The sequence below is a fragment of the Meleagris gallopavo genome, chromosome 2, assembly GCF_905368555.1.
Source record: "Meleagris gallopavo chromosome 2, MGAL_WU_HG_1.1, whole genome shotgun sequence".
NCBI lineage: Eukaryota > Metazoa > Chordata > Aves > Galliformes > Phasianidae > Meleagris > Meleagris gallopavo.
In genome coordinates, this window is record NC_139405.1 from 38,192,318 (window position 1) to 38,206,635 (window position 14,318).

The following is a 14,318-nucleotide window of genomic DNA, read 5'->3' on the forward strand; positions in this document are numbered from 1 at the left end:
TAACATTCTAGTAATATTTCTCATTGCAGAGATATTAACTGTGATCAGAGGTTAACTTTTCTGTGTTGGACCAGTTAAAATGAAAGACTTAAGGATAACATTGTAGAGTCGTTCAGCAGTCGCTTCGTAAGTGCCTGTGGTTGGGAATGGAATCTGAAGTTCTGCTTTAGATAGCTGGAGGACAGAATTGTGTCCAAGATAGGCATTTGCTTAGTAGCAGCTAGGAAGATAAAGGGATGCCAAGAGCAGGAGAGAGTCCTACATCCTATCCATGAAGACAGCAGGATGATGTCTTAACTCATTTTGAGTTTCGCAGAATTCAATCTCCTTCTGAAAATATATGGTGGTTCTCTTCAGGTGAGCTGAATAAAACTCTTTCTTATGATACGTAGTCATGCTGCTGTCAGCTCTTCAAGCAGCTCACAGAGAGGTGCAAACTGAGTTCAATTTTATGAGATGACTGTTGTGCAACCTGCAGAAAAAGCAGCCTTGGAATGAGAGCCAGAACATGTCTGTGCTTCCTGTTCTGCCTCCCTTTGTGTGGCTCACTGCTCTACCAGTACAGTCTCATTCCTTCTTGTGTTTTTTACTGAGTCTTTAGGCACTTCCTCTTTCTTCTGAAGGCAAATGGAAGCCACAAGACCCATCTCTACAGCAACCTGTAGATGGATGCCCTGGGCATCCTGTTGGAAGGTAGCTTTGAATTCCCTTCAGGCAGAGAGCAACTGCTCAGAGTTAGCCATTTCCTGTGGGTCTTGGCCATTATGCCCTCACACAAAACAAAGTTACTCCTGCCCAGCTTTGTTTTAGAAAGAAAAAGAACTAAATTGTGAGAAGCTTGAATATGTCTGCCACATCAAGAAGGATCTCCTGCTTCCTGTGGGGACTATTGTGAAAGTCAGCAGCTAAAGCCGTTCTGTGCAAGGGCAAAGGGGTAAGCCTAACCATAAAATAAATCTTTAGCCACACTAGGTGCTGTCAAAGTTGGGACACAACTATCAAATTTGGATTCAAATAGCTGAATAGTGAGTGTTACTTTGAAAACATAGGCCTTTTCCTGCATGTGATTCTTAATGTGTCAAAAGCAGTGCAAGCACAGTAGAAAGAACACTTGCAAAGGCAAAGATGGAAAAAATGGAAAATACCAGTCCTGTGTAATACAGTTTTTGTAGTACACTTTGCTTGTTGATAACCTGGTCTGTGTATAGAATGGGAAGCAAGGGTGCCTTTCCTCCTCCCTCCAGTACCCATTATTATCACTACTTCTGACTTTGACTAAATCTTTATTTGATAGTTCTTAAAATGGCAGCTTCTTTAGTCAGCTGATTACAAAAAACACACAGCTGTCACTGTAATAGGAATCTTTTTTGGTTGTGAAGGGAAGCTTGAAAATATGGTTTATGTAATTGTTTTTATAAGCTTGTTTTAGATGATTGAGTAGTTGGATTCAGCTGTGCAGAAAAATGGTACTTAGTGAGGACTTGTCATAATATATCTCCATAGAAGGGCTGAAGCACAGGGCCATGTAAATGGGGCACTGCTCAGCTTTCTCAGATAATGAATTTTGCAGAAAAATACTGTTGCTTGAAGTTAACTTTGTATGAAATAGCTTTAAAAAGATTGGAAAAATTAAAAAAGTATTTCAATTATATGAGTTGATAATAAATTCTATATCCATCTTTATCAGGATTTTCTCCATGATTTTTCAGTACTGCTGCACACACGAAATCCTCAATGCACAACTCTCTTGTGAGAGAAGGTCTAAGCCAGATTGAGAGAACCTGTGGGAATATGTAGGGATGAAGGGTTTTTTCAGTGAAGACCTTTTGTGTAAGTTCCGGAGTGTGGTTTTCCTCATCCATACGATGGCCAAGAAGAATGGGACAAGGCCAACGGGACTGTGTTTTGTGAAGATGGTTGGGAAGAGTCCAACCTAACTCTGTGCCTCCACATTTATAGCCCTTGCTGAGTACAGTGCCATCTGAAGAGAGCATAGCTTGAGGAGTACGGGGAGGGCTGCTCTTTTGGAAGGATGTTTTTCTGAGCAACCTGAGAAAAGCAAGGACAAGTTAATAAAGCTCAAAAATTCAGCTAAATGGGATTAGAGTTTCATGGGACAAAGCAAAAGTACTTCTTGAGCCTGAAGGCTTTTTAGTCTTGCTGAATTTCAAAGGCCTGCTGCAGTAAGTGGAAGTGCTGATGCTGGTGACCTTTTACTAAGAGGCATCTCGTAACAGAGTGACAGGCAGCCTATATATAGTGGTTGCTACCAGCTTGTCTTGTAATTCACAAACCCGTTTGTTGTTTGCTTCTGTTTTCTTATCCCTTATTCTTAGGTTTGCTATCCCATCAATATTTTATGTTTTTTTTTTTTTCTTTTCTCTGATGAGATAAAGGAAAATTACCTAGATTGCAGCACTGGGAAACTGGATGAATTTGAAATTCTTACAAAGTGTTTAATTCTGCGTAGTATTTCTAGTTGTTTTTGAATTATAGCATAAATCAGTTTTTAAACCAAGATCTATAAGTGATAATATATGCATGTGATGACTTAGCATTGATATTGACTGCTGAAGTTGAATATCCCATTCGCAAATCTAGGACAAGATTTTCATCTACTCAGACAGATATTTGAGTGACCTCTGAAGTACAATTCAGAAGATCACAGAGCTCAAAAGCTATCTTGTTTATTTGTTTACTGAGAATGACATTTTAATCACAAGAAAAATGGTCTAGAAAGATCATATTTTTCCAATCTTTTAAGACAAAATTACTACTACCCTACTTATAAACCTTTATATAAAGGCTGGCTTGTCCTTGTGTTATCATTGAGTGATAGCAGAGAAACGGCCTTGTCTGAAACCCATAAAATCTTGCTGAAATTTGACTTCTGGTACAGAAAATCGAAGAATGGGACGTGTCACTTCAGAACATAATAAATGTATTAACTTGTGTCTCTGAAGACATTACAGAAGAGCATGAGTCATTCCAATAATGCAAGCAAAACTAAAGAAATTGTAACGCTTGCAGATAGGCAATGGAACCAGAATTTTTATTTCCAAAAATAAAAATGCCATAATGTGAAAGAGTTATTTTCCTTAAATAGAATTAGGCTCAGTGTGAAAAATGTATTGCTTTCATTTATCCAGAGTTAAAACCAAATTTAAAAATACAATTTAAAGTTAGTCACGATGAAGATAAACATGGTTACTTTGACACACCCAGCATATGAAGAAATAATTTCACAAAGCAGAGTGGAGAGAATACTTTTGTATCGGGGAGTGATGATTAGCCTTACCACAATACAGTCTGCAAGTCATTTAGAAGAGAGTCATTTACTTTATCTAGGTAAAATGGTACTGTTGTGCTAATTTGGTATAAAATAATTTTCACAGAAAGAAATTTTGAAATCGGATCTCATTGTCTGCACAGCGGCAGCTGTTCTGTCATTTGCTGTGAGTGCCAGCACCGTGTTTCTATCATTGAGGGTATGTGTCCTTTTTTCTTTTTTCTTTTTCTAAGTTATCTCTTATGTAAAATCACAGGATATGTTAGCTGGAAGATACTGGGGGAAGGGAAGTTTGAGAAAGTGTATTTACTGACTGTCATAACTTAATGCTTTTTGATGTGCAGTGTGAATTAGATTGTGGATGTTTGCATCAGGCAAAATATTACTTACTTGGTGTCCATTTCCCTAAGCCTTTGCACATATCAGGTTGTGATATGCAACCTGAGAGACAGAGTGGATAAATCCAATCATTTGCGTTTTCTTCTCTATTTAGGGGGAAAAATGGTGAATCGTCTCTGCAAAATCTATATTTCTAAACATACATATGCCTGTGGAATCAATTTGAACATGGGAGGAGGGAGCGTTAATTGGGTAGAAATCTCATTATAAGGACATGTTTTAAAACAAACTAAAAGTTATTTGCAAAGTATAACCATATTTCTTTTTTCTCATTTGGCCTAGCCATTTCTCAGCATTGTCCTGTTTGCTTTAGCATGGACTGTGGGATTTGTAACACATTACATACTTCCTCAGCTTCGCAAGCATCACCCCTGGCTGTGGATCTCCCACCCCATACTTAAAAGCAAAGAACACCAGCAACGGGAAGTGAGAGGTTTGTAATGAAATCTTATCTAAACAGTGGATGTCGTGGCTTGCAGAATGTCTTGATATAAAAACAAAAATCCATAAAGAACAAAGTAGAGGGAATAATTTGTTTTCTCTTTGATAAGATGTTTCACGAGTGTTTTTTTTGCTCAGGGCTAAACAGTTCCAGCTCTCTCAGCCTCTGGTTGCATGTCAAATATTAAGGTCTCTTAATCTTCTTAGTTGCCTTAAGTGGGCTTTCCTGAACCATCATCTGATCTGCTTTATACTTTTGTATTACAATACCATTATTTGCTGTGTTGCTTGATATGTTGGCATTTGAAATGATTTTTCTTCTTTTTGTCATAGAATTATGTATTATTTAAACAGTATGGATGATGCAACTTTATTGTGATGCTTTTAGAAGAACAGTAAAATTGGAAGAAATTGTGAAGATTTATTATTGATAACTGTTCTTTCTGGCTTTAACAGGTGGTGCCATGATGCATAGGAGTATCTGTAAATATTTTAGAATGCTGGGGCCTGATCTCCTGTTCTTGATAGTGTTGTTTCCACAATCAGTCAGCATACTTTGAGAAGGATGGCATTTTTTTCCCCTGGCTCTCTTTTATTTGCTACCAGCCAAAAGCTTGCTTGTCATTTCCTGATGGATCCTCTGCCTTAATCATTCTCAGTATATGTTTCCAAGGTGTTTGAAGGCAATGTTGTCAGAACACAATCTGCTGAGAGACTTTAGTCTGTTCTTCAGCTAAACAACAAAAGAGTTCAGATCGCTAAGCAAAACCTTGCGTTAAGAATTTAAATCTTCTTTAAAAAAATCATGTCTTTGAAAACAATTACTTTCCAAACAAGGCTTGGGTATGAAAAACTACCCAAGAGACTTTACTGAAGGTTGCCTTTTAACTTCTATTGCAATGCATGAAGGAAAGTGTAGTAGAAATATAGAACTTTTTAAAGATCATGACCAGATGAAAACATTGTTCAGGGCTTTCTGTCACTGATTATCAGTAATTTTGATGAGTGTCCAAATTTCACTGTTTTTTACATCGGCTTAATAATAAAAAGACTAATGTGGGATTTCTTTGCTTTGTCCTGATTAAATCTGTCTTCATTTGTCAGGAAACATTTTCCTAAATGCAATGACTCAGCTTTTGAAAAGGTTGAAGGTAGAGTTCTGCTAGACTGGTCTCCACAGACAAGTTTTCTTCTGCTTTGAGATCAGTTACCCACGCTAGCTGCTGCAGGCAGCAGGATATTTTGCTTCCTTTGCAGTCCTGATTTTACATGTGATCTAATTCCTTACTTTGGGTTTTAAGAACTATTGTGATGTTCTGGTGTGTGAAGAAAGCAGGAGTTTTATAGGAGTTTTATATGTTGTTTTTTTTCTCCAGTCTCTTGGGCTTCTGTAGAGGCTTTTTATTATGTTCTGAGATGAGACAGGCTGAGTAAAAGGTTGTGTAACCCCTTTGATAGATATATCTGACAGACTGTCTTCTTTCTTTTACCCTGTAAGAAAAATGTAGGAGCAGAGTTTAAAGGTTCTCTATGTGTATAAAAGGAGAAGCTTGGAAAAAGACAGTATCTTCTAGTTGTCAGGCATGGACAGTAATGAGACAAACACATTGAACAAGGGATTTGTTAGGAGCTTTTACTGCATAGAATTTCATTTTCAACTTCCTCATTTTTGACAAGTGGAGTCCTATGGTAAAGATGAATGGTTGCTAGCAATTAGATGAGCAGCTGGTAATGACAATTCCATAAGTTTACTCTAGATTTGTTTCATTGGCTTCAGATGAGCCATTTATACTTTCAGGCCCTCCACAGTATAGCGATTATGAGAATAGTTCATGATTTTTGTTATTTTGACTGACTGCAGGAAGAAAAAGTGAGCTTATGGTACAATAGATGCATAGAAAGTGCCAGGCTGTGTGAAAACCCTAACTCACTAGGCTGTCTTTTCCTTTCTCACCACTACTACTTTTATACCGCACAGATTCATCTAAGCCATTTTCAAATCATCCATTTCTATCCCTAGATCCCCTCTGAACATATGTTCTTTCTTTTCTCGCTGCATTGTCTATGCATGCCTTGCTCCTGTGGCTACTTTCCTTTTGGTCTACTTGATATGCACATCTCTTTATTCAAGCCTGAGTTCCTAAACAGAGCTCAGCTTTGGACAGCCAGATGAAGTTCTTCAGTAGAGAACAGGAGCTCTGAGAGCAATTAGGAGGAGGAAAGAGGAACAGAGAATAAGAGCTAGATTCTGAAATACATATCTTGCTGTGTATATGAGCTTAGGAGGTAGCTGTTCAGCATGTTTCTTTTCCTGTCATTAAGAAGTTATATGTGGTGGGGGGGTCTTTTTACACACAATAATTTCCATTTCTGCAGGGAAGAGTATTGGAAATTCAGAAGCTGGCATTATTATTTCTGACTCAATACCAACTTCTGCCTTTTTGCATTTGCTGTTTTGTTTTTTTTCCCCAATAACCTTGTCTACCTCAGCTGAGAATAAACATTACTCTTTTCCGTACACTGATGTTTCTGCACTCAGTTCACTTGAGTTCTCGTATAGCTATTTAGTTGTACAGAGCATTCAGTTCTTGTTTAATTCTCCCGTTAAGCCTGTGATGTTGTTTAAAAAAAATTCTACTGCCCAAGATAATCTTATGAGGTTCTGTAGGTCATCCACCAGGTCAGTGCTGAAGAGAGTCTCTCCTGAAGAATTACATCACTAGAGTTGCTATTCAGTTCAGTGACTAGTAATGGAATTGTATAGAATCTACTGTTACACAGAATCTACATGGACCACCTCTTATCATTTCTGAGATTTTTTTTCATGAATGCAATTCTAAGAAGCTAAACAGATACTCTCTAAATTGAGAGAGCTAAATGATTTCCCTGTTGCAAAAGAATTAGGAATTTCTTTGTGCCATAAATTAGCTGGTTGATTATCCTTGTTTGTGTAAGCTAACTCACTTCTTTACTTTTAATGTTCTGTTATCTGAATTTTTATTTCAGATGCTGCTCATTTGATGTGGTTTGAAAGGCTATATGTGTGGCTTCAGTGCTTTGAGAAATATGTCTTATATCCAGCTATAATATTGAATGCTCTCACCATTGATGCTTTCTCCATTAGTAAATATAAGAAGCTTGGTACACAGTAAGTTGATTATAACTCATTCATGTGATTAGTAGACTATTCAGACACAGACTGAAGACTGAGAAATGAAATTTGTTTCTCAAAGAAGTCTGCCTGCTTGTCACAGTTTGCGTGTGCCATTATTAGTTTCCATGTGCAACAATCACTGGTTCTGCTGAAAGAAAAAAAACAAAGCTGCCTTAGCATACTCAAAGACATGACCCCAGTGAGAGACAGAGAAATTAAAAGATTAGAGCTATATATAGATATATATGGAATGTCTAAATGTCAATTAAAAGCAAGACACACTATACCAGGCAGCAGGTGTTTGATGAGTATAAACACAGTGGGGTAACTAGAATTAATCAGATGAAAATGAGAAATCTAGGCTGGATATCAGGAAACATTTCCGAACTGAGGTTTTTTAGGACTACAGCATAGGCTCCCAAAGGAAGTATCATCAGTTTTCCCACTCAGGTCAGGCTAAACTGTATAAAATATTTAATAGTATAGAATGGCAGGTAGTCCTGCATTAAGAGAGGCTTCAGAAAGATAGGTATGTAAGAGGTTGTTTTTTTTTTTTTTTCTTTTCCCTGAAGTCTGTCTCTGATATTAAGCAGAATTGGCAGTGCTGATCTGTGGACTCACAGTATGATCCTTGCAGACAGCCTTTTATGGTAAATATTTTGGTTGGTGACTTACCTACTGCAGATATTCAGCAGGCTTAGTTTCTGCAGTATCCCCAGTGAGCAGAGTTTCTGCAGTCTTTTTATCAGAATGACAGTGACGCAGATAGTAAAAACAAAGAAACAGTGTTCAAGAAGGAAGGTTCCAGTAACAGGAAAGACTGTGGAGGGGAGGAGGAGTTCCTAAAGTATTGATAAGATTTTAGATTTTAAATTTTACGTCAAATTTTTATTTAAAAAAAAAAAAAAGCATGTTTTACTTATTCTCTGAGGGAGAAGAATAAGACAGCTTTAGGAACAATAGACAATTTATATATATATGTATACATATGTGTATAAAAACATATTTATAAATATTTATATCCCTTGCTTTTGGAGGCTAAAAGTAGGACTATGGCATTAGTCAGATTTTTCTGTGTATTCCTCCCTAACAACTACTTTTTCAGAGAGACTCTCAGTGGTCACTTGGAGATGGCCTGTGTAGTTTCCCACTGACCTTTTTCTCCCAGGCCTTGGGAGATGTGAAGGCAAAGGCAGTCAGGAGTTTAGGTGTGTTGCACAGGGTAAGACTGAGTTCATGCTCATTTCTGTTTTGCGTCTCTGAGACTGGGTGAACTAAACAGTAATCAAAATACCATTTGTTAATAGTTAGCAGACATGACTGAATACATGCACAGAGCAAACATGTAGGGTTAAGAAGGTACTGTTTTATACATAGTCATTCCTCAAAGCTAGATTACACTTTAAAATATTGCCTCCCTTGAGCATTCAAAAGCAGTGAGTCAGTCCCTCAAAAATCTTGAGATTAAAGAAAGTAATTACATTTCTTTGTCTCTGACTGTTTAGCCTGTAGGAGAATAACACAACAGTCGTTTCCTTCCCCATCCTCTATGTGTTTGTGTGATTGCTTTGGATTTAAAACTGCCTTTAAGCATGCCAGTAAAAATACAATTCCTGACTGCTGTTTCAAAGAAGTTCCACTCAGGTATGCCCAAATCTCAGTCAAAGAAATGGTATGACGTAGAGAGGGTAGACTATATCTATTATAAAAAGGAGGAGAATCAACTTTTTACTCGGATAGATAGTGTTAAGCTCAAGAAAGGAGGGTTTAGATTGGATGTCAGAGGGAAGTTCCTCACAGAGAGAGAGTGCTGAGGTGCTGAAACAGGCTGTACAGGGAGGCTGTGGATGCACCATCCCTGGGGCTGTTAAAAACCAGGTTGAATGGAGCCCTGGGCAACCTGGTCTAGTACCAGCTCTGGAGGTTGGTGGCCCTGCCAGTGGCAGAGGGGTTGGAATTTGATTATCCTTGGGTTCCTTTCCAAACCAAGTCATTCTATGATCCTTTATGCTGGCAGTGGTGGAACTGTAGCTCCTTTCAAACCATTGGATGAACGTTGCTGTGGCAAGACTGCTGCTGACCTTAGTGGTACAGATTGGTTTTTGCAATGTTTATTCAGGTTACAGTTCTATCAGTGGATTGCAAGGAAGATGAACTCGTGGCTTTCTTTGTTTGTGTTTTTAAAATCCATGAGGTATGTGTCTTTCCTGACCCTTATTGGCTTTTTTCTTATCTGCTGTGCCTGTTTATAGGAGCATAGAAGTAGGAAATAATGGAAGTTGCCAGGTAGCCTTCTGTCTGCCTTCTGTCTTCACTGATCTTCATGTCTTTTCCCCTTTTACTTGTAACCAAGACTGGAACATTTGCTGTATCCCCTTTTTCTATGGCACTTCTCTTTAATACGCATTCCCTATGACTCACATGTACGTGCCATACACAAGACCTTTGTCCTCAGATCCTACCTCCTCCTCGAGTCTGTTAGCCCTTGAGGGGGGTGTCATTGATTCTCCTTGGTTCTTCATATACCACATCACTAATGGAGAGAAAATATAGTATATGTGTATATATATGTATATATGTATATGTGTGTATGTGTAATATATATATATATATATATATATAGTTGTTTCCAATTGTTGGAACACTCCTTAGTAATTTCCCACCCGAGGATCAGACTGCATCGTGCCATAGAGAAGAGAAGGCACTCTCTCTCTCTCTCTCTGTGTGATACATTTTACATGATTTGATTTGGGAGTTTTTTTCAACTGGAACCTGTTTCTTAAAAAAAAAAAAAATTCATCTTGTTTTGTGATTAGAAGGACTGAAGCAGTCTGCTTCTTGGAGAGGCAGTACAGCTGCCTTCACAGCCAGGAATTACTTCAACTTTGGAGGCCCTGATGTGCTGGTTATTAGTGGGACTCATGCTGACAAGCTGAAATGCCTTTCTGTATTACCTGCCAGAGCGCCTTCAGAAATAAGCCCTTATTTCTCATTCTTTCTCTTGCTTTCTCTCTACTGAGAGGTAAGGCCTCAGGAAAAGTGTCTTGTGTTGGCAGTATATCTAAAGAAGAGGCATAATGAGCAAATTTATTTCCATTTACCCCTTGAGAACATTGTTTTATAAAATGTTTCTTTTTTGTTAAATTTTCTGAATGTTAACAGACCTGATAAGCATAAAGTCTTCTTTTTGCTCCATCATCCGTGAATTTTCCGTGTGAAAATTCCTCCATGTTGTAAGAATGTTCTTCTTTTGAAGGAATATGAGATCCAGCTGGTTTGTATGTGACATGCTAGGATGGTTTCTAGTGGCTTCAAAATCTATTTAGTTCAGGTTAACCCTTCAGGAATTTTGTGAAAATTGAAAGCAACAGCTTTGACAAGGTGAGAAATGAGGTCAGCTTGGCATTTCATTCAAACAGTGATTTCCTGGTGATTCCTTAGAATGTTCTGCCCGCAAATATCCTTGTGTGTACGTTAAAGATACACAATGAAGGATTAATTCCACATAAGAACAACTTGAGAATCAGGTTGGAAGTCTTCCTAGAATGATGAAACCTGTTTGGAGCCTTCTAATATGTCAAGTGTCAGTCATGGCAGCAGGTATTTTCCTGAATCACAGCAGGATGGAGAACGTTCTGTGCATTTTGCAAATACCTGGCCTAGTTTATTGAGGCACTCAGTATTCATTAAAGTTCTCTTCTATTTTTACCTGTATCAAAAACACAACATATCTCTCAAAAAGTGTGTTTAATTTACATAAGAGAGATAATCTGCCTTTCAATTCACAGAGAGTTGCTTGTATGTGTCTGTCAGATTTCGGTTCTCTTTTCAGAATAGATTCCATACAATTCTTAGGCATCAACATGCAAAACTGCAATCCAAATGCGCTAGTTCAAATGCCAGGAAGCTCTAGGGATATCTAATATTGCTAAATACTCCTGAATTTGACTTGATGGTTCATTAGGAGGCTCAAGACGCACTTCTGTACATGCACAGAGCTTCCTGAATAAATCCCTTTTCTCTTAACTTGCCCTGACTAGGAACAAAGACCCAAAGGTTTTGGGCTGAGATGCTTTGCCCAGCCTGTATTTAGATTTTGGTTCACAAAATATTGCTTCAGTGTATGTGCTTTTAATGACCTTGATGTAGAAAGAGGGATTGCCCACCTCATTTAGTAAGAGGTTCAGATGTTAAGCATTCACCAGGAAAGAGGCAGCTATGGATGTTTTGCTCTTGTTTACTCCTGCTTTGGTGGCAAGGAAATTCTTATAATAGTGAGGAGTTGTGAGTTCTGACTCTTAGTTCTTACTCTGTTCCTGTGTGCTTCAAAAGTGGCTTGTGCCATGCCAGTGTTCATGGTGTGGAGCCCAGTACTGTGTACCTTCTCAGTAGAGAGCCTACCGACACAAATTGTGGAGTCTTATTCTATCTTTCTGGATAAAAAACAAACAAAAACAAACAACAACAATCCACATCCACAGTCTTGAGAGTGATTGGGTTAAGAAAGGGCAGTGCTTTCAGACCCACCTCTATCCTGAGGGTTTCCTACAGGCTAGCTTTAGGCAGCTGTTGTCTGGTTATCCCCTTGCACTTGTGAAGGAGCCAAAGTACTTTGCCTTCAGCTTTGATTCTACCCATCTAAAACTGATGTGTCTGAGACCTTTTCACTAACTAAACTCCCAAGTGGGCTATAATTATCAAGATATCAGAATTCTGTCAAAGCAAGACCATCTTTCTAATTCTGTGAAGTCTCTTAAAAACAGAACTAAAAGATGTGAACAACCTCAGGTCTTAGAGTCCAGATAACATTCAGAGACTTGGTGTGGTTTTCTAAATTTAAGCAGTGCTAACACATCTCTTCTTCATCATATAGTTTTTTGTTAAAAGAGGAGTGTTATCTTCTTGGAGATGCAGTACCAAGCACTTTAATTTTTGAATATAAGCTTCTTGGTTTTCTGTATGGTCACTGACTGTTTAGACTCTTTAACTTAAGGTCTCTGTCTGATGTAATGAGGGAGAGTAAAATGTAGATTGCACCAATTTTGCAATGCATAATTTGTTTTCATCCAATTAAGACTAAGTATGTAGAATAGATGACCTGCTCAGTAGCAATATTAGGAATTGCAAACATTTCTGTGGGTATGAAAATTAGAATTTTGACAAAGTGTGTAGTAGGAGAATACTTCTAAACTGTCACAGAGTTGAATGTCTAGTAATAATAATAATAAAGTGAAGCAGGTTCAAGATGTTTTCTTAAATTACAGTAATTAATGGAAGTGCAAAGATAAAACTTTGCTTTGAGAATTAAAAGCTATATATGAAATATCCTTCTTAAATTCTCTTTTAATTGTTAATACAATTCTTTCGCTACAGAATTTTTTCTGTTAGAGATTACAAGTGTGTTATAATAAATTGTGACATTTGAGATGATTAACATGATTATTAGAATAATATAGGATTAATATCAGAGATCAGTAAAATTTAAATATACATAGCAATCTAAAGTGCATCTGATACACTGTTTGTATTTAAGCTCTTCATAATTGAATGTTTTTATTATTTTGACCTAATTAGGTTTTTCTTTCTGCCTTTCTTACAGCTGTGATATTATCTTGATAACAGTTGCTGGGATGAAACTCCTCCGTTCTTCATTCTGCAATCCTATTAATCAGTTTGTTACTTTGAGCTTTACTGTAATCTTTTTCCATTTTGACTATAGAGACATTTCAGAAAATTTCCTGCTAGATTTCTTCATGATGTCCATCGTGTTTCACAAGGCAAGTTTTATAGCTATTATCATTTCTCTGGAAAAATGGATTTTGTACCTTGATTTATGTGCTCAGTATCACTGTGTTGATCAATACATGGTGGGCTTTGTTAGAAATTATGCATAAATGTAAGCTAAAAACAAGGTTCTAGTTCAATTTCTTATCTGTTTTGATGCAATGTTTTGCATTTGCTTTTTGTTTACATGTTGTGATAGAGTTCATAGTTATCATTTTCAACTTCAAAATCGTTGTTGAGTTGAAAAGAGCCTCTTGGGTCATTAGTGCAAGGCTGTCCTCCAGATCAATCGCCTGGGTGTTTTTTTTATCTATGCTTCCTTTGAATGCCTCTTGTGTTCAACTCAACAACTTCCTTTGGGAAATTATTCTGTTATCTAATCATCATCAGGATATTAAATGTTTTCCTAAAGTCAAACTTAACAATTTTCTTTTCATACTTTCTGTCTCTTATTCTTGCAATGCTGCCCTTAACCTTAACCTCAGAGCTCTTTCTGCTGTTAACTCCTGGCTTCTATAGAGTGTGTTCTAGTTGCATTAACTTCCGAAACAAAAACAAAACAGAAAACAAATCCTTTCTGCACCAGTGAGATCGGATCCTGTACTGATCTACGTATTATCTAAGTAGGTTTATCTGATACCTTGATAAAATCTAAGTACTGAAAATTTGCCTAAAGCTTTTAGCAATGTTTTGTATTTTGTTTTTGAACTTATTGATCCTTAATTGCCATAAAATATAATACAGTTTATTCAGAGGTAATTCTAGCAACATTTGCTTTTGTTGTCTTCTCTGTTGCTGGTGATTCTGTTTGGTGGGTTTCTTTTCCTAAAATATTCCTGATGTATGAGCATGACCCAACTAGCATCATTTCTTTTCTGAGAGAAGAAAGACAGAGTAGCATATTGACTGTAGTATGTTCTGTGGGAGATGCCTATCAATATGTAGAGATATATGACGAGGATGAGCTCATGGTGCAGCCCGTGTCTAGCTGGAGTTTCAGCCTTCTCAAGGAAAGGCCCAGCTTATTGGTGTTCTGTTGCTGATTTTCAGTCATTCAGGTCAAGTGTGAAACAGAAATCGAATGCTTTCTTCAGACTTATTTCTGTGCTGCTGTAAAGAGAGGTAAGAGAGGACTAATAGCAAGCTGGTGAGGCACCTTGGCCTTTTTTTTTTTTTTTTTTTTTTCCTCCTATGAACACTTGATCTACTGTCTTAACAGCAGCTTCACCTTCTTCATGCCTCCAGCCCTCT

The 14,318-nt window shown here is 37.5% G+C and overlaps 1 protein-coding gene across 7 annotated transcripts in view; it reads left to right on the forward strand.

Moving 5' to 3' along the window:
• The window catches only part of PCNX2 (pecanex 2), a 153,158-nt gene that overhangs the window by 71,793 nt on the left and 67,047 nt on the right, over positions 1-14,318 (forward strand). For all 7 annotated transcript variants that reach the window (XM_085219727.1, XM_085219725.1, XM_085219723.1 and 4 more), the window contains 4 exons: positions 3,396-3,488; positions 3,971-4,121; positions 7,136-7,277; positions 12,883-13,060. In XM_085219727.1, the coding sequence (XP_085075853.1) occupies positions 3,396-3,488; positions 3,971-4,121; positions 7,136-7,277; positions 12,883-13,060 (564 nt within the window). The remainder of the gene's footprint in view (positions 1-3,395; positions 3,489-3,970; positions 4,122-7,135; positions 7,278-12,882; positions 13,061-14,318) is intronic.